Genomic DNA, 24,746 nt, shown 5'->3' with positions numbered 1-24,746 from the left:
AAACAAGATGACTTGGAATTCAGATTTTCTGTTTTCGAACTCTAAACTGCGGGACTAAGTGGAAAACATTGTACCTAATCAGTAACAACTCCTAACGACTTCATTATCAGTGCTAGAGAGGAACTGCCCTAACCCAAACCTTCCGCACATTCTTCTTGGCCCTGAGCTGGAGGACAAACGCAGCGTTTCACACAGTGCTGGGCTGGGCCGGAGCCAGCACCCGCTGCCGAACTGCCAAGGGCGAGCCCAGCTGCCCAGGGCCGAGGTGTCCAGAGGGAGCCGAGCTGCCCAAAGGCAGCTGAGCTGCCCAGGGCCGAGCCCGGCTGCCCAGAGGCGGCCGGGCCGAGTTGCCCAGAGGTGCCCATGGCCGAGCCCAGCTGCCCAGAGGTGGTCGAGTTTGCCCAGAGGTGGCCGGGCTGCCCGGGCAGCGGCCGCACCGGAGCGCACCGGGGCTGCACCGTGCCTTATAAGGCAAGGCGCTGACGTAATGGTGCATAGGCTCGGGCCGCCCGCGCGCCCATCCCTCATTGTTCCGCGGGAGCGCTGGAATGCTCGCAGCAGCCCCGATGCCACCGCGCAGCGCCCGCGCCCCGCAGCACCGGCTCACCCGGGATTGCTATAGCCCGCCAGCGCAAGGTAAGGCAGAGGGTGGGAAGCGAGCTTCTTCTGGCAAGCCCTGGCGCTTCTGGCTTTTTCCTGTTGAGATGCCTTTTTTTTAAAAAAGTCACTTTCAAAAAAAAAACAAAAAAAAAAAAAAAACCAAAAAAAAAACAAAACCAAAAACAGGGCTGAGGAACTGAGAAACAATGAAATACCCCAAAACAGCCCCAGGAGATCTAGAAGATGTCTGATGAATCATATATAGGGTGACAATTTCAAGCGTTAAAAACTGCCTTTAAAATAATTCCTGCAGAGGCAAGAAACGAGGAATTAACGTAACATTAAAGAAGGAGAGAGTTACGAATTACACACACTTTCCAAATGGTCGGATAAAATCATGACTGCATTTAAAGCTATGGAAGGAGTCCAACAGTATTGTAATATATTAGGTAGAGCTACTGCCTCTCTTTCTGGTGCATTTACATGCATATGCTATATATTAGTAGACATGTACACACATATGTCTCTAAGCGTTTACTATACTTTTGAACAACTTCTACTGTAGTTTTCAGAGCAATGTACAAATTGCCACATACATTACTTTGCTATAAGACTATGCTATGTCTAAAAGAAAGAATTGCAACTAGTTTAATTACTAACAAACTTTCAAACTTTTCAACTTATACACACTGCTTCCCACTTCTGTGTCTTACGTGCAAGTGTCAAATCACACGAGGGCAGAACTGTCAGATTTTTATGAAAAAAAATTTCAATCCTGGTCAAACACATGATGAGTGTGAGGATCAGAAAGCACACTGCTCTTTTCAAGGCTTATTCTGCAAGATGCTCAACAATATTGCAGCTATTAACTCCAGAAAACAGGGAATGAAAAACAGCTCTGACGAGGCACAAAGCACCTTGAAAGATTAGACTTCAGTGTGTTTATAATTCACACCTGCGCAGATTGCAAAATTACACTGTCCTCTCCATTAATTAAGGGCCAAACCCTGTCAAATCTTTGCTCATAGGAACAGCTGCAATTAAGTCAATTGTACTGTCCTACTTGCAAATTGCAACTACTGAGCACGGCTCTTCAGAGTCCTGTGTGTAATTTAAAATATTAGAAAAGTTAGACCTTCAGACTTTTAATTTTGAACTCTTCTTACAGGTAAAACATGTTTTTGGGGTATGTTCTCCTTTTCCTTAGTACAAAAATAAATGCAGTTTTAGGACAGAAGTAAAGGTTCTTCTTCCCTTTATTTGATGTTACAAATCCTGCAAAAACCTTGTTCAGTTATATATTTAGGAAAAATCAAAGCTTGTACTAACAGATGCATTGTTGTAGTATCATGCATACACAGATTTAGAGGCTGAGCTAAAATATCTTGTGTGAACTTTTCCATAACTTTTTTTTTGCTTTAAACTGGAGAAAATATGAAGCAGTTATTTTCAATATGCTTCTAAAAATGTAAAGAGACATTTAATTTCAAATATAATTCAGGTATTTGCGTATTATTAACCTGGCAACTAGTTAAAATTATATCCATGTTTCCAACATATTTTTTTGTAACAAGCAAAGTTTATACCTCTGTTGAGAGAATCAGGGAAGAGGGTACTGTATAGTGTATATATAGAATGAAAAGAATCCTAGCAACCAGAACAAATGTAATTTCACAGTACAAAAACAATATCCCTTATCAGTATCCTGAGCCCCTTAAAAAGTCTTCTGCTCACTATTCTGTCATATCTGCAGAGCCCCCCCAGTTTAAAAATTATTACTTAGTTTTCTAAATATCCAGTGTCAAGTTATAAAGCAGAAAACTTTTCTATGTTGTGAACAGAGGTGTTAGGAACCAAAGTTAAGTGACAGTCTTCAAAAAGTGTATCAGAGTAGAAAGGATGAGCTGAAGAAGTTGAAAGACTACAATATGGCAAAGAAAAAATATTAACAGGAATGCTATGCATGCAATAAATTTGATAAAAGCACTAAGTAGAAAAAAGAAAAAAGTCTCCCCATAGGTAAGAGACAATTTAAATCCAAATCCAGCAAAGGGTAGCTTCTATCAATGATTACTGCTTTAGCAGTATCTAAAGTAGCATCTGTACTCTGAATACTGCTAGCCTAAAACAAATCATAACATCAAAAGCCAGAACTCTACTTCTCATAGTCTGCCTTCCTCAGATTAAAAAGAAAACATTCTTTACTTCTGGTAAAACTCCAAAATAATTAGATGGAGGTATAATGATTAAACTGTCTCGCTGCTGTTTCCACCTCCCACCCCCACCTCTCTAATACACTCCTTTATTAGATCAGATTTCTTAACATGTTTTGGGTATTAATTGATTGGTATGCCTAATTTTAAGTGATTAAAATGTTAGTTTAATTAAAAGTAAAAAGAGGCAGTGAAAGAAAAGAATCATCACATAACTCAGCCTTAAACAATTGTATTTCTTCATCTAAATTTTTTATACTAATTTTTCACAACATCCAATGTGAAAACATTTTAACAACAAATATATCCTCCAGAAATGGAAGTCAGCTTCCTATCAAACTGCATTGACCCTTTGTTCCTTTCCCGTCACTTCCCCTTCCTCCACTGACAAACATCTGCTGACAAGAGAATTTTTAGAGATTTGATCCAGAAGACAAGGGATAGTTTCTATTCCCCATCAGTAGTAGTAAGATCAAATTATTTCTTGATTTGTGCTGAGCAACATAATTTCATACTATTTACCTAACACTGTGATGAACTACCAATTTTGTACTTATCATGGGATTTAAAAAAAAAAGTCTGGTTTTACTCCCGGTTTGCTTCCCCTCTGTGGCAGAACTTAAAAAACTGCTACTTTTCTTCAGGAGAAATTCTTTACCACACGTACTCTGGCATGGGCAACTGAGCAACTACAGCTCCTCTGGACCATTCCTATGAGCAGGCTGTTCTCAAATCCTGGGTGTGGTACAACCTGAATAAAGTTCATTAAAAAGCAATTAAAATATCCAAGTCAGAGTATCGTAAGGAGTTTATAATGTAGGAAGGCGTATCTTTAAAAACCATTGTATAAAACTGTAGTTTTTTTTCATTAATAGTTTTCTTCAACACTTTATTTTGTCACCAAGATTTGAACTTAGAAACTGTGTCTTAGCAATAATTTTTAATTGCTTATGGTTTTCAATCTATACTGAACAGATTCTGCCGTGGCACCCTTAGGTTTAGGTTGAGCTTCTTGATGTAGTTTAAAGCTTGTTTAGTTCAACCATTCACTAAACTGTATTACTCAGCTCCAAGAAGGTAAAAATCACTGCTGAAAAATTCTAAATATAGTTCCCAGTCTTGTGATTTAAGTGAAGTAATGGACACTTTGACTCTTAACACCTCTCAGTACATTATGCTGTTTATGAGGTTTGCTGTGTTTTCTGTCAGCAAGACAAAAATCACTTCAACTGCATGTCCAGTGCACCATGAAGTTCTTGAAGTTCAGTAGCTGCACTCACTCCAAAGCACCAATGGAGCACTCTCAGGCAGTTAACAGCTCACTTCTCCAGAGTGTTCACAATTGCTAGCAGAATGTATTTGAAGATTTTTCTGAGGCAGTCGGTAGCCACCAGTTAAAAACAATACAAAAAAGGAGTTCCTCACCAGGGCTGATGTGACTGTGAAGAGGTGAATATTCATGCAAACAATGAATGCTGGCTGAACACCCAGCAACATAATCATAGAATCCTCCTTTAATAGCAATATGGAAATATTGGGGGTGAAAGTTCAACCCGAACTTGCTACACAACATTTCCACACAACTCAGCACCTTAACCTTGGTCATTCAAGCTGCTAAATGCATAGACTTTTTGCCTGTTGCTGCAGCTCATCTTGCACATGATGATGACATAACACAGCTGCTTGACTTTAGCCTCAGGCTGGGCAGATGACCACCAGAGTGGCTGCTGAGGTAAAGCAGGAGAACTTGAGCCATCCTGCTGCATGCTCAAAGAAGCTGAGAAACCAGAGCCCACAGCTACCACTGCTCATGCCCAAACTTCCCAAAGCTTTATGGATGTACGTCAGCTTTATCGATGTACGTAGGGTACACAAAGCTCTAGTGAACATGACTGTAATTGTGGATGGGAAAAAATCTACTTGACAAGAAAAACACTTATCTTGCATACACGTCAGGGATGTGAAACAATACAGACTTCATTGTCCTTTAGAGATTTCCAAAGGCCTGGGAAGCAACACAACAATTGCACTTAAATGATGGATAGAGTTCTTATAATCTGCCTTAGACCTAATATTAAAAGCATTTTCTTTCCAATTCATTGCAGTCAGCTTAAAACTGACTTAAAACAGACTTAAAACTTTGTCTTTTTTATGAGAGACACAAAGCTTATCTAGTGTTTGCATAGCAACTATCACAATGACAGAGTGAGGGAATGAAGAAAAGTTTTAAGAACTGAAATGAAGCAGCATGATGCTGCTGCCATAAAAAACCCACATAAAACTGGCTGCTTAAAAATAGGAAGTAATGCATTCATAAAACTCACATTTTAATTATACATTGAATTTTAGCACATGAACAAAACTATCTAAGAGTTAAGTTTAAGCTGACTGAATTCTGACAGCTTTCAATGGATTTAATCTTTTTTTGGTACAATTTATACAGCTTTCAGTCATTAAGTGTAATTATGAAGAAAATCAGTTTTGAAATTTTATCACATGTAAGTTTGGCCTACCTGAAACTAACATCACACATCACATTCCAAACATGATTCTATTCTGCTTAGCCACAAAGAGGTTTCTCAGAAGAAACCTAATAAATGCCACAACTGTTTTTGTTTTCAACTTCAAAATGCTACCCCCTAGTCAAGCACATTCTACACCTCAGAAAAGCCATTCTGTTACCAAAAACATACCAAAAAAAAAAAAGGAAAGTGATTTATATTGGTCACTTGAACCTGAGGGTGTAACAATGCCACATTGGGGGCAGTCGATCCCTAATCTAAATATCTGAAACCCAGAATGGAACACATGAACCTGGATGTAGGAAGGTGTGGGAAAAAACCGCAATACTTAAGTGTTAATGCTTAAATCTGAAACATTTTTAACTTGTAAAATAGTATTATATACTCTTTCATGTAAAGGGAAAAGTTTTTTAATTAGCAGCCAAAAACTAAACTCCCAAACTAAACACTGAATTGTCTTCAATGAAAAGGCCACCAGGAACCTTGGCAGCCTTGAAACCTCTAAAATCTGCGTTTCTAAAGACAGATCTGATACATAAATGAGCACGTTCATTTGTATGCATATGAATAAGCAAAGCAGGGGGATGAAAGCCTCTGCAGCGAAGTCAGCAAGTACAGCTTCACTAGAGGCCAATTCCAGATGACAAATAGCTGCCTAGGAGGGTGGTGCGGGGACGACACCAACCGGTGGAGAATGCTTATTAGGCTTCTGCCGGGAGATTCACACGTTGGTTCCCTTTTGGCAAAGCAGCAAACAGCTGACAGGAATAGTCAAGCAATATGTTGCTAACCCATACAAAGGAGGAGGGAGGAAAATGTACTGTGGTATACAAAGGAGTAGCCACTTTGGAAAGGATCTTCTTGCCCCTGCTTTGGTCCCACCTGCCACCTAGAGCCCTCTAGAATTACTGTCATCTCTGTAAACAGCAAAATTTCCCTATTTCAGTCAGGATTAACTGGGTAGGAGGAGTCAGAAATTGACATTGGTAACATTTTATAACTTGAAAATGACCCTCTCATATATCTAGATTAAAGCAGTTAACTAAACAATTTGCAAGTTCTGCTAGAGAGAACTCCTTCATTTTCAGCATTTGAAACCACATTACATATTAATGATAAAAGCTAAAATGCAGTACATCAGAAACATACTGTACATGAAAGCATGCTACAGCTCCTTCAGTGACATCTGAAACAAGAAACTATAACCTGAATACCACAGACCATCACCCAAGAGGCAAGGAAAGAGATCAAGTAGGGCATGTAGCCAAATGTAGTCACATAACAATACTGAGTTATAAATCAGTTTGGGGTACACTAACAAGGCACAGAATGTTCAACTGAATTCACAGTTCCTTAAAGAACAAGGAACTCAAAGTCTTCATATGAAGGCACAAGGGAAGCATACACGCACGTGACCCTGCTCTTTCCTAAAAAAGCCTTTTCCTATGAGTTTTTGAAAGGCAAAGAACACTAGAAAGCAACTAAAGATGGAAAAAGTAATTATCTCTTTTGGCTTTAGGAAGACTGCTCAGACCAATTTTAAAAGAGTTTGAGAAATCATTGATCACGGAAATGCTAGAACTAGTTAAATCCACTTTTTTCATCCCAACAATTTAGGGTTTTTTTCCCTAGGAAATAAAAAAACATTTATTTTACAAAGCAAGGAAGTTACTCCAGCTGCTGAACACACATGCAAGTTAGCTCAAAAACCCAAAACACCACAATCACCCTGAACATTGCTATTGGCACTCTGAGTAGACATATGACTAAAGGATCCAATTTCTTTTAACTCTTAAGCAGGTATTTGATCTTTAACATAGTGAACAATCAAGGCTGCACAAAAATGGAAAAATCTTACTTCAACACATCATAATCAACAGACTTGAGAGTAAAAGACATTCTTCAGTTCAACAGTTCATTACAGGTGAAGAAGCTACTTAAACTATCATTTGCTATTGAACTGTGAATTAAATCTGTGAAGTTAAACTTGGTTAGAACTATAACTCTTTAAAAAAATTCTCAAACTATCATCTTTAGGTCTCCAATGTAGGTTCCTGTCCTGTCATCTAAAACCATGTGTTAGTCCTCTTTCAAGAGGATCAGTTTGGAGAAACCATGTAAACTTAAATGCTGAACCACAGCATCTTTGCTCAGGATTAACATGTTTTAGACAAAACATTCATTCATGCTGCACCTTTAGATAATTCACCAAGTGCACCCAGGTCTATGTGGCCAGAGGCCTACTGGGAGAAGAGAAAATACAACTTCCAAACACTTAGCAGGTTTACAACAGATAGCAAGAAGATGAATTATCTGCCAGGTCACTAGGTCACCAGAGCTGTAGAGGCTCAGTACCTAGAAATGTATGCAGAAGCAATTTGTAGTGCATAAGGAAAAGTTCCAATACCATTTCCAAAGGTCACAGAGTGAAAACCAGGAAACTAGCAGGATTCTTCATCACTTGTAGCTTTGAAGTTCAGCTAGTAAACTCTGCCACAATGCATTGCTACCATCTCTCTCACCTGTGCCTCCAACATGAAGTGCTGGCCAAGCCCATCATAGAGAAAATGGACACCCTCACATTAGCAGGTCTATGGGAGAAGATGCATATTTAGCTTCAAAATGAACTCCTGTTTGATATTAACACTATTGCTGTTAATATTATTACTTACAGTCTTGGCTACCGGAAAAGTTGCAACTGTATTAGCAAACCTGATAAAAGCCTCAACTGCACTGCTTCATGCAACTTAGAATCAAGGAAAATTTAAATACCTCAGGCTAAATTTGCCGTAACAATTAAGATTTAAGTTTTCTGACAAAAAGGAAGAAATAGGGTGCCACTCAAATCCAGTTTCAAATACTCTGAGTTTATTAAACACATACACAGAGCTTCGTCAGGAAATAAGCACGCCAGAAAAAGGGCTTACTTTTGTCTGAGGATGTATGTATGTAATAAAGATTTATGGGTATGAACAGAACAGATCCCTCAAGAAATAATGGAATTTGAATCCTCCTGCAAAGCAGTGACACCACCTATATAATTTTGGAAGAATGTTTGTCCAATTGTTTACAACCAGCCTTATTCCTCCAATTACTGGCAAACTCTCAGTCTTCCCTAACAGTGCCATTCAGTACTAAAGTATCTTTATTTAACTTACCATGTTTAATCTATGTCATTTAAATCACAATTTCAGCACATAAATTCTTGTACACTGAGCATGAAGAGTGCATATTAAAGTTTCCTAGACAAGTTCCACCTGTCTAGAAGCAAGTACTTCACTGAGCAGCTTATCCAGAGCTGGCAGCATGAGTAGGATGCCTTCAGCTCAAAAGAATAAATGAGCATAGCAGTATGGAAACTTCTAAATTTTACTACTTCTGAAGACTGATAATGTAAGGCCATGGTTAGCATAAGAGATAGGCACAGTGCCTACTCTGCCCATCCATTTTCATTGATGAAAATGCAGCCCCAGACATTTATTTTTATATAAAATGTGTGTTAAAATTGTTTTAGAGAACATCCAGTTCCTGTAAATGTTATGGGAATATGACATTTACAACTAACTGGTCTCCTCTGAGTAACATGATGTGGCTGAGTGCCATTTTCTGTCATACCAAAAATATTAACTAATTGAAGTTTTTAAAAGTTTGTATAAATTAGATCCTTGCACAATTATGCCCAATTCTGGTCAAGACAGCAGCACCAGCACTGCCTCAGGTGCATGAAAAACCAGAACAGCACCTATTTCCCCACCTGTGCCCCCCTTAAAAATGGTCGACCTTGAATCTACACACTATGATATGTTACATACAGAATTAAAAAAAATTCACAGGATTTATCTATAGAAATTGCTTAAAGAAAACTCAAACTGTTCTCTTAATATAAAACAGTATCATTAAATTGAAGTGTAAAAATATGACTTAAGGGTTACAAACTTACAGCGAGCTCAAGTAACTGACTGATTCAGAGAATCAGAACTTCTGCAAACTCCTCAATCAGACGAAGGATGTAGAGTAAATAACCAAGACAAAAACTCACACCTACAAATATTACTCTTCCAGCAACAGTAAACACAGCATGGCAGTAATAGCAAAGTAGTATTTGCCTTACACAAACACACATGGCTGGGATCATCAGTCTAGTAGCAGCCTCACCAGAAGTATCCACAACTTGGGCAAGCTGCACTCTCTTGCCGCCTAATCTTTCCATGGGGAGTGGGAGTGAAGACAGGCAGGGCTCCAAAGGACAGTTTTCAGGCACTGAGTTAACTCCTGTAACAGTTTTTCACTTGGTAAATCCTAGCAGGAGGCTGCAACATTATGATTCCTAGTACTGACACTCTGAGTAGAAAATGCAAACCTGCCCACAGGGTAAGGGGTGGATTAGCCTGACCTGTTTATCTCTGCAGTATTCAGTGTTTTATCACACTGGTGATTTTAAAAACAGCTTAGTAACTGTGGTCAAGCAATAACATTCTAGCAGGAATAATGCATAAATATGCACTTAAAACAAATCTCAGGTTCATAAAGACACACAGTTTCTACCATCAATTTAACTTGCTAGCATATAACATCAAATATCAAATGCAATCATGTCAATGACACTGTTGTTTAAAAATCACAAATTATAAAAAGCAGTAGTTGTCTTGGTTTATTTTGTGCAATTACTACACCTAAAACCTATTCAAATTAATATTAATTATCAAAATCTGTTATAGTAAGTTAACACCGATTATCCATTTTAATAAACCTGAGGATCAGGCACAACATTTCACTTGTTAAAGATGAAGACAAGACAGAAGCACGACCTGGATAAGTAACTGAAAAGTTCTGCCTCAGTCTTGTTGCTTTGACCCCCTATACCAAATCTCTTGTGGTTCATCTTTCCATTTCCTTCAGAAAGCTTTCCATCTGCAAAACTATAATTTGCTGGCTGACGTAAATTTGAAGAGCTACAAATTCTGGTGTTGCATCTGAAATTGCTGGCTTTATTTCTGACTTTACAGGCAGTATGGTGGGAGACATTGAGAGAGATGGGGGAGGAAGGGGAAGGTGGTGAATATGCACTATGGTAATATAAAAGAAAAAATCCTGAATTACTAACTAACAAAACCTAAGTGCTGTTCCTGTGAGCTGGTTACCTTATTGAGCTACTTAGATTCAGAACAGAAGAAAATTAAGTCATGCTGCTGCAGAATCATATGGCATTGAAATGCCAACAGTAATAGATAATGACTTCAAAGAATACCTGAAATAGCTGTTAAATCTAGAAAGAGGAAAGAAGAAAGCAGAGTGCATCTCAAAAGCAGTGACACATCAGAGTCCAGCTCACAATTAATTGTGCCATGTTTTCTAATAAGCTGAGTGCTGGGACCCAGAGTTTTTAAAGGCTAACTTCAAGTAAAGCCCATTAATATTATGGTCTTCTCAGGTTAGTGTTCATTTAAAATGTTTTCAGGATAAGCAGTCAAGTCAAAAAACAAACCAAACCAAAAACCTGCCAACAATTTAATAGGACAGCATCTTCTTCACTCTCACCTCCCTGTCATAATCTCAAACACTGTAGATGGTTGACATTAGAAGATTAAAAATGAATATCAGAATTCATAATTTTCACACTGACATTCAAATCTTTACTGCGACAGAAAGCATTAATGCTTTCTACACAAGACTGATGTTTTGATAAGTGACTTCCAAGAATATCTAGATAAGAAAAGAATGTAATTCAAGATATAATTTTTTTTCTTAAACTGAGGTTTCATAATAAAACAAAAATGAATTTTAGTGCTGAAGTAAAATTACTTGAACTGGAAGTTAATCTGGTCTTAAATCTTAAAATAACCAATATAAATTTGTTAAAAGTTTCTCACACCATGTACTGTCACCTATTTTACCCCAGATTTTGTAACATTTATGAGTGCAAATATTTCTGTATCACCAGTAAGAATATTCAGCAGCTCAGCAGCTGTGAAATCATGGTCACGAACATCAGTGTTCCAGAATAATTATTTTTTTAAGAATTATCTACATATGTTTACTCAGCATCACAGCTAGATACATCTGGTTATCCATGCGAAATTTTGCCCATTAACCCAGAACTGACAATACCATTTATCTGCTGTGACTTTTATTAAGACTTGTAAAGCAAGTCAGCATTTTAAGCATCAGATAAAATGATAATTACTTTGTGATAGTCTATAGAGTAATAAGAACTCACACCCCCCTCATTGAAAGTTCTCATTTCATAAAATAAATTTCCTTATTGGGAATTTTGCCTTACACAGTCTCTTGCAGCTGAGACACCCTTTTTGGAGGTTTGTATCCTAGCATAAACAAATTCTTTGAAATTTACAGATGAAAAGTAATGTAATGGAAAACAAATTCTAAAATAAGTATTCACATTCTGCTGGGAAGTGCTGACTGATTCAGATGAAGCCAGCAGATTACACAACAGCTATGGTATGTTGTTGCTGCTGTAATTTCAAAGGCTTTTGACTTTCTTTATGACAGGAGAAAAAGAAGCATTAACAAAGATAATAGAGAGCCATAAAAAAAGCTGTAACATGTCTTCATAAAAACTACACATCGATAAATAGAACTGTAGGCAAAGGAAAAGAAAAAAAAAATGCATAGCCATCCCAAGACTAGAAATATGTTAACAAACACAAATTTTGTTTCAATGGACTGTGGAAGGCACAGACTGGCTTTCTCACAAAAATAAGTATGTAACTGCATTGGTGTCAAAAAAAATTACAACAACTTGTAAGATTTACCAGAAATGATGAAGCATATTTCTTCTCTTATTAAAGGCCAGACCATGTCTTATTGCTAACTGGGAAGAGTGCCCCAAAGGAAGAGGCATGACTTCATCCACATTTAAAAGCTTTCAGCTTTAAGCTTTTACTTGCTTTGTACCAGGGGAAATTCAAGCATATGTCCAAAAACTTCAGAAGTTAAGTCTCCCTTTTGCAATAACCTGTAGAACCTCTCATAAACCACACCTTTGATCTGTGGAAGAGTAAAGAGCATGACCTAATAAAAAATACGTATCTTTATGATTAAACAAAAAAGAATCACAGAAATTAAAAATCACTATCATTTCTGAAGAATGGTCTGATACAGATATAGACAATATGTACATTAAAAACTCCACAACACTGGAGAGGAAAGTCAAAAGCTGAGGTTTACAAACCAGTATCTATTTCACTTGCATCCTTAGAAGACAGCCTTTTCTAAAGTTACCACTACAACATTGCTTAAACAAATTTTAAAAAATCATAATTTTTATTCTTATTATTCAAAGAACAATAACTCATTCCAGCATAAACTAAAAAAAATTCAAAAACGGAAGTGTTGCAGTCTCAGTCTCCTGTACTTACTTTGTTTCTGTGAAACTCAAAGGAAAAGTCATCCCCTTAGAATATTGTAAAAACATAAATTAAACAATCTGCATGTAATACAGGTCACCCCAGGAAAATGGAAAGTCCCTCTTCAAGACAAAATGTTATGACATGACACCAGGACAGTGAACTGTTATGGGAGTCTCCACATCTTGTAGAGAATACAGTCATTATGTTGCCAAATATAATGTAGTGTAGCTGAAGCTATATGCACATGGAAAAAATGAAGGAAAACAAGACAACACAATTGTCTTGTTAACAGCATGGTGTTAACACTAAGAAGCTGTAGCCTTCGTACTGAGGGAAACAACTACAATGAACAGACGAGAGCTGAGAAATACAATTTCTTCCAGGAAATAAAGGAGCAGTTAACTGGTATTGCAAGTAAGTACAATATTAAGCCACAATAAAGCAATAATTTATAACAAAAGCTCTGAAATAATAAGACACTGACCTGACTCTCTTTAACTACCTATCAATCATGTTCATAAAAACAATTTTCAATGTCTGCTTTTGCTGGCCTCAATTCAGAAAGGGTTGTTGCAATCCTGTGCAGTCAACTGCTTAGAGCTGTGTAAAAGCTTTGTCTAAATTATATACCTACCTTTGCCTAATACAAAATTACATGATCATGAAATGTAGCTGGCAAAGAAAATGATAAAAAAATTATTGGACAGGGGAGTGTCTGTTCTTTTTTTAAAAATTATTATTTATTTAAGCGAACTTTTTTGACCTTTGCATATTTTCAGTAAAATTGCTCTCTCAGATACTCTGGATACCGTTCTTCAGGAAGACAGTATTTTGGATGAAGTTAACACAATGTATCTTTACCCTATCATCAAAGTCACTAAGTGCTATTATCAGTTAAAGCACTTCTTCAAGCACGTGACTTCTTAATTCAGATACTGTACATAACCAAGCACTGATCCACAGAACTCAGGTTCCAAAAAAAAAGCCCTGACCAAAATTAAGCAGCTAATTTAAGAACAAAAGCAAACAAATAAATAACAGCAAAACCCCCAAACATTTTAGGGTCCTCTTCCATTCCTAAGTGCATATGTGCAGACACAGTCACTGTGATCTACTGAACCATGAAACAGGAACCCAGCAGCCAAAGAAAATTCTCTGCAAATATTAACAGACTCCCAGCTGACTTCTTAAAATATCAATCTCTGTCCAAGAAATTACTATCTATTCAGCAGTGTTGAGGGATTTTCTGTATAGGAATATATAACTAAGCATACAGTTATCAAAAGCAAGTGAAAGTGAAAAAACTTAATGACACAGTATCAAAAAATATACCATGCTTAATACATTCCTTTTTTCTTTCTAGAAACACATTAAAATCCTTTAACTCCTAGTTGCTGAGCTATACTCTTAACTTCAGTCAAGTGATTTTATAGAAGTATTTTTTTAAAAATTAAATAGATCTCAGTTATTATAAATATTTGCTTGTGAGTCTGTTTGAATGTTAAAACTGCACTTTGTCTTTTGAATAAAGGAATCATTTGTAAATACCCAAAGTATTTATGGCATGACCAAAGAAACAGACTCTCTTGAAAATCTTTGCACAACAATCCAGGTACCAGTAATGAAGGGACTTTTGTTCAAAAAGCCCATGCAACACAGACTTCATCAGACTTGACTTGATTGTCAGCTTATTTTATTCATTATTTATGCACAATCATCTACTTGAATCATAAAAAATTTAGGCAGCATCTCTATGAAAATTACAATTGTTTGTTACTATTTGGCATAAGAGCTTCTTTCCAAAACAATGTAAGAGGTATGACTTCCTGGATCATTAAGACTTTCATTTGGCCAGAGAGATATCAACTAGTTAATATGGAAGTGTTGGGTAAAACACTGATTTACCGAGATATTAATGACCACAGCTAAATCTGCCTTAAAAAAATAAATTGCAGTGAAGCAAGCTAAAATAAATCAAGTGCTAGAAAGTCCAAGTAACCATATTAGTATGTCTTAACTTCATGCACACACAAAATCTGAGTTCATGCCAAATGAAATTGTTAGTTGCGCTTCTGTTATGGTTTTATAGCTATGGCAACAGTAAATCATTAATTGAACCTCACTACTAAAGCATTCAGAGAGAAGGGTGGGGAGGGAAAAAAGATTTTTACACTAAAAAGAATTAGAACTGAAAGTAGCACTGAAAAGGGGACATAAGTTTATATACCATGAACATGGTGAAAAGCTGCCTTTGAGATGGTGCAGTCCTCCCCCCATTTATTTGTTCTGTCAGCCAGCAGCATTCCTTCAAACTCATTTCACAAACCTCTCCCTCTCCATTTATACATTTTCATATCTGTTTCCCCCATTATGTTAATTGACTGTTGTACAGAATTTGTGACTGCTTCAAGTCTTTGATGTTTATGGCTACTTCCCATTCTGTTAATTTTTCATACAAAGCATTTTATTACATTCAACACAGTGGAACTTAGGCATTAAAATAGAAACAGTAGGGACTATGAAGATGTTATAAGAAATTTTATTGTCATGGATTTCCATACAACACCACCATGGATTTCTATACAACATCACCACCATCAGACAAGTCCAGTGGACAGTAGTACAATGGTGAGGGCTTCTTCTCTGTGCAGGAAAATTACACTGCTTCCAAAGGGGATGCTGCTGAGGCAGCCTGCTGCCCAAGAATAGATGCCTTCAGTCAGTCAACAGCTAATTAAAAACTGTGCAAAGGAGGCCCTTATCTAAGCTCTTCCTGAACCAAACAGGAGGCTGCAACAGGAACTTCAGTGGGAAGCTGTAAAGACTCATCACTTGGACGTGGACATCACAAGAGTGACCCCAGAAAAATGTGGAACAGGAATTCTATGTCTCAGCAGCAACTTCTAGACAGCTGTCATCATATTTCAGAGGGGGAAAAAATAAGGTTAAATGGGTGCTTAAAAAGTCATTTTGTGCAAGTACAGTTTTGAAAACAGACTTGAGTCTGTACCATTCTTATGAATGACATACAAATTCTAATTCTTTATTACTTCAACCTAGGCTTTTCAGATTCTTGTTTAATACCAGAATATATTTATCTTGACTGTAGGAAAAATGTAATTGGAAGGAGGCCAAACCTTATCATACTTTAGACGAACTCCACAAGCATCTCCTTGACAAAGAAAAGTCCACAAAAGAACCTAAGAAGTTGAGGTATTTGGAGGTTTCTTAGGATCTTACATAAACAAATACACAATGTTATCCCAGGTCTCTTGCTAATTAAGTATGTTGCATCCCAAAAAAGACTGAGTATTAACATAAACTTGTAAAACCAGTTTTGGAAAATCATCATGAAAACCTTCAGGAATCATGTAAAAGCAGGGATGCACTGAGGCATATCTGCAAATCCAGGTCTAACACACATTAAGACATTTGGACTTTGTTAAGTTCAAAAGGCACAACTGAATACCTGTTTATCTGCTGACTGCATTTGTGTGTGTGTGTTTGATATGAAGTCACAAGGCCTGCACTTTCACTAAGGACAGACTTACCTCATTTTCCTCTGGTGAGTTGCTTAGGAATTCACATTGAGTAGCCTCACTAACTGCCCACTGTGGCTACATTTCCTTCACATACTCAAATGACCTTAAGGTTTGATTGTTAAATATCAGGATGGTTTATAAGTAACAAAGCTAGGAGTTTTATGATGCTGTAAATTATATCTGCCCTTGAGGGCTGCACTGACCTAATTTCTCAAGCACTATAATAATCACATTTCTTTTAAAAAAAGGCACAACACACACAAAAAACCAAACAAAGCTTGCATGCACATACCTAGCCTCAGCAAACAGCTGAGAGAAGTGCAGTTCCAGTGCAGAATAGCAAAATAGTTTTGTTGCACTGATCCCTGTCAAAGTTGAAATGTAATTAAAGATGCACAATAACTGAAGTTGCTAAGTCTGAATGATCATACTAAAGGGTTCATTACAAAAGAACTTCTGAATTGGAAGTAAGGCCAGTGGGCACTTCCAAATAATGCTTCAAGGAGAGGTCTGCTTGTAGTTACAAGTGGATGTTCATGGACATTTGGCAGAAATGTCGTAATATTTCAAGTGTGTTTTTAAATGCCCACTAAAATGGCTTCAAAATACAATATTATTTCCTCCCACAGACTGAAAAAGCTTCTTGAACAAGAGACAGTATATCAGACAAAAAAAGAAAAGGAAAACAACAAGAAAATATCTAACCTGAAAGAAGAATTGACTAAGCTGAAATCCTTTGCTTTAATGGTGGTGGATGAACAGCAAAGACTCACTGAGCAGTTGAATCAACAAAGTAAAAAAATTCAAGAATTATCCACTTCTACAGAACAAGCACACGAAAAGCTGACTTTTGCTGAAGCAAAAATTCAAGAAGAGAAGCAGAAATCCAGCAGGCTGGAGGCTGAAATTCACTCCCAGAGCAGTAAGATTTCCCAAGACCAAGAAGCAATGATGGCCAAACTAACCAATGAAGACAGTCAGAATCGCCAGCTCCGGCTAAAATTAACGTCTCTGAGCCGGCAAATCGATGAGCTGGAAGAGACCAACAAATCTTTACGAAAAGCAGAAGAACTGCAAGACCTAAGGGATAAGATAAATAAGGGAGAGTGTGGGAATGCTGCACTTATGACTGAAGTAGAAGAACTACGGAAACGACTGCTGGAGATGGAAGGAAAGGATGAAGAGCTCACAAAAATGGAAGACCAGTGCAGAGAACTTAATAGAAAGTTAGAAAAAGAAGCATCACAGAGCAAGAACCTTAAAGGGGAAGTGGATAAACTTAATAAAAGAATTATGGAGCTGGAGAAACTAGAAGATGCTTTCAATAAGAGTAAACAGGAATGTTACTCCCTGAAATGCAACCTAGAAAGAGAAAAAATTTTAACAAAGCAGTTGTCCCAGGAGCTTGATGGTTTAAAAGCTAGAGTTGGCGAGCTTGAAGCAATTGAAAGCAAGTTAGAAAAAACTGAGTTTACACTTAAAGAAGATTTAACAAAGCTGAAGAGTTTAACAGTAATGCTTGTGGATGAAAGAAAAACTATGGGTGAAAAAATAAAGCAAACAGAAGAAAAGCTGCAAGCTGCAACTTCTCAGCTTCAGGTGGAACAAAATAAAGTAGTGTCGGTTACAGAAAAGCTGATGGAGGAAAGTAAAAAGGCACTGAAATCGAAATCTGATGCAGAGGAAAAAATGTCCAGTGTTACAAAAGAAAGAGATGAACTGAAAAACAAACTCAAAGCAGAAGAGGAGAAAGGAAGTGATCTTATTTCCAAAGTGAATATTCTAAGTAAAAGACTTCAGTCTCTGGAAGATGTTGAAAAAGAGTTTATTAAAAGTAAATGTAAGGAGACTACTAAATCTAGCACCTCCTTGCAGCAGGAAAATAACATAATCAAAGAGCTTTCTCAAGAAGTTGAGAGGCTTAAGCAGAAGCTCCATGAAATGAAGTCAGTAGAAGATGATCTTATGAAAACTGAAGATGAATTTGAGTCTCTAGAACAAAAATATGTCAATGAACAGGACAGAGCCAAACTCCTCTCAGAAGAGTTGGAGGCTGTGAAAATGGAATTGGCGAGGTATAAATTAACTGAAAAGGCAGAGTCCAATCAGGAGCGCCTTTTTAAGAAACTCAAAGAAGAGGAAGCTAAATCAAGTCACCTTTCCAGAGAAGTAGATGCACTGAAAGAGAAAGTTCATGAATACGTGGCAACAGAAGACCTAATCTGTCACCTGCGAGGTGATCACACAGTCTTACAGAAGAAACTCCTCCAGCAAGAAAACAAAAACAGGGAGTTAGCAAGAGAAATTGAAAGCCTCACAAAAGAACTGGAGAGGTACAGATCCTTCAGCAAGAACATCAGGACTGGTCTCAATGGAAAGAAAATTCCAGATGTGCAAGTTTTTTCTAAAGAAATCCAAACAGATCCAGCAGATAGTGAACCACCTGATTACAAAACCCTCATGCCTTTAGAGCGAACGGTCATAAATGGGCAGCTCTATGAAGACAGTGATAATGAGGAGGAACAAGCAGTGTCTTTCAAAAGCAACTCATCCACCACAAATGCCGCAAACAAAAAATTATGGATCCCTTGGATGAAGTCCAAAGAGAGCCATCCTCAAAATGGAAAGATACACACAAAGCAAAATGGAAACTGTGCACAGACTGGAGATCTAGTGCTAAGCCATACACCTGGCCAACCCCTTCACATAAAAGTAACTCCAGACCATGGACAGAACACAGCAACCCTTGAAATAACCAGTCCTACCACTGAAAGCCCTCACTCCTATACAAGCACAGCAGTTATACCCAACTGTGGCACTCCAAAGCAAAGAATAACCATTATTCAAAATGCCTCCTTAACACCTGTAAAATCAAAAGCAGGCGAAGGTTACGTGACCCCAGAGCATGTAATTTCTCCTATTACTATGACTACTACTTTTGCAAGATCTCAAACTCCTGAATCTTGTGGTTCTTTAACTCCTGAAAGAACAATGTCCCCTTTGGCTTTACCTGGCTCAAGTTCTCAGGAACAAACCCTCTCCTCGGAGTCTTTGGAAATGGGAGCCAAGCATGCTGTTTTTAGAGTATCCCCAGAGAGGCAGTCATCATGGCAGTTTCAGAGATCTAACAGTACAGGATCAAGTGTAATAACTACTGAGGATAATAAAATCCACATTCATTTAGGAAGTCCTTATGTCCAAGCTCTCACCACTTGCAAGCCCATCAACCCTTGCAATGCAGTGCAAGACAACAGAACTCCAGCACTAACTAATGGCCTACCCACTAAGCCCAATAAAATCACCAGCAGTATTACTATCACACCAACAGCCACTCCTCTTCCACGGCAATCACAAATTACAGTAAGTAATGTCTATAACTGACCCCCATCCATGCTGACACCCTTACCAGCAACCCATCCTGTTTTTCATCCCAGCAAGAATTATTTGGAACAGCCTCTTTACTTTGGGAAAGATCTGTGCATGAACTATACAACAGTATATGGAACTAACGTTAAGTTTTGCCTGCTTAGTGTTATCAAGTGTGCACTTACTGTATATCTTCTCATTGAAATACAGTTATGTAAAATATTTAGTCTTGCACTTGTATAAATGCATCTTTATGTATTGCCATTTTCAAAATAACTCACATTATTTTTGACTGCAATTTGCCTTGGTAAAATATTTTAACATTACAAAAAAACAGTAAATAATTGATTATTTTCATCATTGCTTGCTGAATATTTTTTGTTTGTGTGGTTTGTATTTTTTCTGCATGTATGGTACAATTTGAATTAAGTCATAATACTGCCTGCTAACTTCAGATAAGACTTGTTTCATTATCTTCCCTGCTATTTCCCAATTCCTTCTAGCCCACTCATTTCAGGTAATTATCACTACATCACACACAGAATATTATGTATTTTATAACAATGTTTGGTTAAAACTCTTTAAATCTTCCTGCGAACTTTGCTTGTAAGTGAACAGAATTCAGAAGCTTGTATCACAAAGTAATTCTCTCCAAACAAGGGGTTTTTCCAATATAATAGAAAAACTGCAATCATTTAGGTATGCTGTAAAACAAGAAACAGCAACATTTATATTTCTAAACAATAATTCAGGAGAATAAATTTACATACAATATTCAAATTTCATCTAAACTCCTAGCCACAAATCTGACAAACAGTGTACATCACACAAATACTGAAGAAGAAACAAGATTACCAAACTATGGCATACCTTAATGTTTTTCACTTCACAGACAGAGAAAGCTTGGTAGAAGCATTAAGAAGCAATACTAGATCAGGTCTCCAAACATGCAGGCCTCTGGGTCTGGGATAAATAGGAGTGCCATACAGAATGGACAAAGCAGGTTAAGGTATTTCAGTGACAATTACAGTATTTGTGCCTAGGAAAAGCACAGAAATGTAAAATGCCAAACAGTCAATTTTAATTTCCCATGAAATATTGCTGGTGGTGGAGCAGCTTCACATACAACATAAATCAGTCCAGAAGATCTGGAATGCACTTTCAAACTCCTCTTTTTCTCAAAAGTTGTTCACTCCAAATCTACATTGTAACAACTGTTCCTATTCTAAAAAGTTAAATGCCCATAAATTTGATGCTTTCAGGAAGGTGGTGGTAGTATGTATTATTTTTTTAAAAATTAAAAACTGCAACCTCCTTATCAACAAGGAAGTTTGCAAGTAAGGAGAAAGTCCCTATTCACTAAACCCTTATCTTTATTCTGCCTGTATTCCCCAGAGTGAAAAAATATTTCTGCAGTATAACTTAGCAACGGATTCAGCAAAGAACTTTGGCCCATGATCTCACATAACAAGGGGATTTCTATCATTTTAAGTCCTTTTGATTGACAGAAATTAAATGTTTATTACTGTAGATAATAACTGCTTTTAGAACAGTTTCAATTGATAAGCAAAGTCCACTGCCCATATACACTTTTTTCAGTAAACAGTGGGAAGAAAAAATATTAAATTATATAAGATATGTGACAGAAATTGATAATAACATATGTATTACAGTTGAACAATGGCAATTTCAAAAAGTCAAATTGTGTGTGGACCTGCACAACCCCAGCTTATATAATCTGAAGTTACTAGGCTTCATAAATGGTCCTTCTTCCTTTTTTTGTCTCACTATCTCCATGGCTGCACAAGTGAGCTCTGACCAAGACCTGGGTCAGAAGGAGTACATAGTCTTATTCTGCAAAGCAAACTTTGACTCACACGTACTGCAGCAAAAGTTGCTGATGAAGACAGCAGCCAGAACTCAGGCAAGGCAAAATAATAAAATTTTTAGAGCATGATAATTACACAAAAAAGTTACCTAACTACATTCAGGCTGCACATTCTTAACCGCAGGGCTCAGTTAAGAGCCCAAAAATCTGTACCTTCAAAATACATTCACTGCACTTCTGTTCTTTATCTTTCTGCTGATCCATACCTAAGATCTCTGCAGGAACACATTACAAGCATGGTATTGAATAACTGTGTCCAAAGTAGCCACTTGCCAGCATACTAACAGACACCAAATTCTCCAAAAATTAAAGGACTAATGCTTGTCCTCCAGAGACACTAAAATTTTCTGCAGTTAGACCTAAAAAACCTGGAGGAAAAAAAAATTCAGATCTACCTTCAAAAATATACAGAAATGTGTTGATCATTAACCACCTGGCCATCTATTAGAATATCTTTTAAAAGGAAAGTACAAATAAGGGCATAGCAATAAGCACACTGAGTCCTTTGGACAATTACCAAGCTATTATGAAAAAGGAAGTTCAGTCTTTAAAGCTAAGATCTGAATACAAAACCTAGATGAAAGTTCACATCATTTATAAGTATAATCATTTAACAGGACAGTACTTTTTTCCCTGTCTTACAACGTAATGATTGTCATAATGATTTATCAGTAACTGTCTAATTAAGAAAAGACAAAGGAAGCAGCCACTCATGACCATTAACTCCTATGTAAGAAGCATCAGCACTGCCTGGAAATTAAATTGCTACATTTCCTGAAAACACACCTTGATTAAGGGATGCTTACATTCCCCTACTGATGAAACAACCTCTGTGTAGATTTAACTGACTTCACAGCAAAATTTTTGTCAGTCATTCCAACAGATAAAAAAATCAAATAATTATTTTTGCCTGAAAATAAGGTTGGCACAATGAAACAGGTTTGTTCGGTTTGAATTGCCAAGATCAATTTCAAAGCAGAGAAAATAAGCACCTGAATGTATCCAGCTGAGAGCTGAAACTTAATTGTTCAAACAGAAAGAAGTTAGCTGTAATTTTATCATAAAATAGTAAATAGAAAGCATAGCTTAAGGAATCAAATTATTGATTTACAAATTAACCTTGAGTTGTTCAGATCATCACTCCATATTTCAGAGTATTTCCATTTTGCTGAGTGGGAATAGCCACCTGCTTCCTTGGCAGACAATAAGAAAATAGCAGAGAAAGGAGAAATTTGAATAAATTATCTGCACATTGATTCAAACACTCTGAACAAAAACATCAAGCATAATCATATTAAAATTCAACAAGTAAGGCAGCTTTTCTAGGATTTCAAATACTCTGTAAGTGGTAAGTATAGCTGTTAATTTGGAGGCTGAGACACTTTTGCTTTCAGCAATTGCTCAAAAGCCTGACAGGTATTTAATGGTTCATTGAAATGTTACAGGGAAATAAGGTCACATAATAAGCATATATCAGAGGGATTAAACTGTGAAAGAGAGCATAAAAACAGTTTTCAGCAGATCATAACATCAATCCTTCTCTTTCCCAAAACTCTTGGCAAGCATCTCTAAGGTCTAAAAATCTACCCTTTCTCCTTTATGTTTAGTTCCCAGCAAAAGAAAGGGAGAATTAACTGATTAAAAAATGACAGCAGTTACTAGCCCACTTTCCTTGAACCTTTTTGGGTTTATTTCAGTGAATGATAAACGGACACACGCAAAGGCAGCATCAACACTTCGGTGCTTAGCATTTTTATCCCATTCTTTTTATGTGATTAGATTTCTCAGAAGAAATACTTGCAATTTTTGTCCTTACAGGGAGGATGGATGAGGGGAGGGAGGGAAAAGGAGGAAAAGCAAAAAGAGGAGAATACCAAGCAATAAAGGTAATCTGAGACCAAAGCATCCATCCATCAACTATGAGGTAGTATTTCAAGTTAAAGACCTCCTTCCAGCCACTAATTAAGAAAAAGAATTGACAAAAATTACAGGAGAAGACTGCTAATCTTCCTGATCCAAAGTACCATAGCCAATACACTGTCTGGGGACAGTATGTAAGGCTGTAATAAGAAAAAAGATCTGTATGTAAGCATTTCATGCAAGGATTAGGAAGGCATGCTCCCCACACTAGGGAAAAATAATCAGAAACAGAATTGTACAGTTCTGTTTTCTGAATAGGAGTCAATGGATGCTGAAGGGTTAGATGATGGAAATGGAGTAACCATCTGCAGGATGACTTTGTCCCTAGGAAACAGATATTGAGACAGGCAAAACAAAAACTGACAACTGCCTAATCTCCAGGCTTAAGGAAAGACTACCAAAACATTATGTTACCAAGAAACAGAAGAGAAAAAGATCTTATAGTTCAAACACAACACAAGTGGGTGTATAAAAATGTTTTAAAATTAACACCAAGTACTTTAAGTGAGAAATTGCTCAAAAAAAGACAAACCATAAAAATTTAAGCAGCATGAAGTGTTTTCACAGATCTGCAGCCAGTGGCCCCAAGATGAAGCTGAATTCTCTCTGTGCTGTAGCTAGCACATAGTCCAGTGACCCATACTGTGGGCACTCAGAAAGCCTCATATAGCAGAGTTGCCAACTGAATATGATTCTCTTCTGACTACAAAGCAAAGTATTCTTGAGAAACACTTTTTGAGTACAAGTGAAAATACTTTTAAGATACTTTTACATTTTTTGTACTTTTAAAATAATTCTTTTAATCAATGTCTCTTCATTTGCCATGCAGTGGTCTGACATCACAGGATCTTCAAACAGGAATGGGCCAAAGAAGCTCCCTCCCCTTTTCTGCCCCTACTACAACCCAAATTACAAAATACTGTCAGTTGTGCTGTCACCACTTCCAGAGGGTAGCACTGTGAATCAGGTCAAGAAACTAACCTGGATTTAAAAACACAAAAGCAAAACCACAAACAAAAAGCCATATGCCACAAATCCTCATTAAACAAAACAAACCTCAAACAACCTCAACTAAACAGGATCCATTTCACAGCGCAGCTTTATAAAAGAGCTACATCAGCATAACTGAATGGACAAGCAAAAAGGAAAAAGGAGCATTTTGTAGTACAATTGCTGCCAAAATCCTGGACCCATCACCATTGTCTGCAGAGATACAATCTAGCACACAAATACATCACAAAGCACTTCAAATATACAACAAACATTCAGCAGTCCCATTAAAAATAATTCTGTATCTCTCTTGGGAGAGAAGTTAATTGACTTGT

At 37.2% G+C, this 24,746-nt stretch overlaps 2 protein-coding genes across 4 annotated transcripts in view; one reads left to right on the top strand and one right to left on the bottom strand.

The window, feature by feature from the left end:
- CMSS1 (cms1 ribosomal small subunit homolog) overlaps positions 1-24,746 on the bottom strand; it is a 221,382-nt gene that overhangs the window by 181,954 nt on the left and 14,682 nt on the right. The gene's annotated exons all lie outside the window — the stretch shown is intronic.
- On the top strand, positions 511-19,970 carry FILIP1L (filamin A interacting protein 1 like). The gene is made up of 2 exons (XM_053932594.1): positions 511-636; positions 16,877-19,970. The coding sequence occupies exon 2, from the start codon at positions 16,992-16,994 to the stop codon at positions 19,626-19,628; it is 2,637 nt and encodes an 878-aa protein (XP_053788569.1). The 5' UTR covers positions 511-636; positions 16,877-16,991; the 3' UTR covers positions 19,629-19,970.

The sequence above is a fragment of the Vidua chalybeata genome, chromosome 2 (genome assembly GCF_026979565.1).
Source record: "Vidua chalybeata isolate OUT-0048 chromosome 2, bVidCha1 merged haplotype, whole genome shotgun sequence".
NCBI classification, from domain to species: domain Eukaryota; kingdom Metazoa; phylum Chordata; class Aves; order Passeriformes; family Viduidae; genus Vidua; species Vidua chalybeata.
This window is presented reverse-complemented; position numbering and strand designations above follow the sequence as displayed.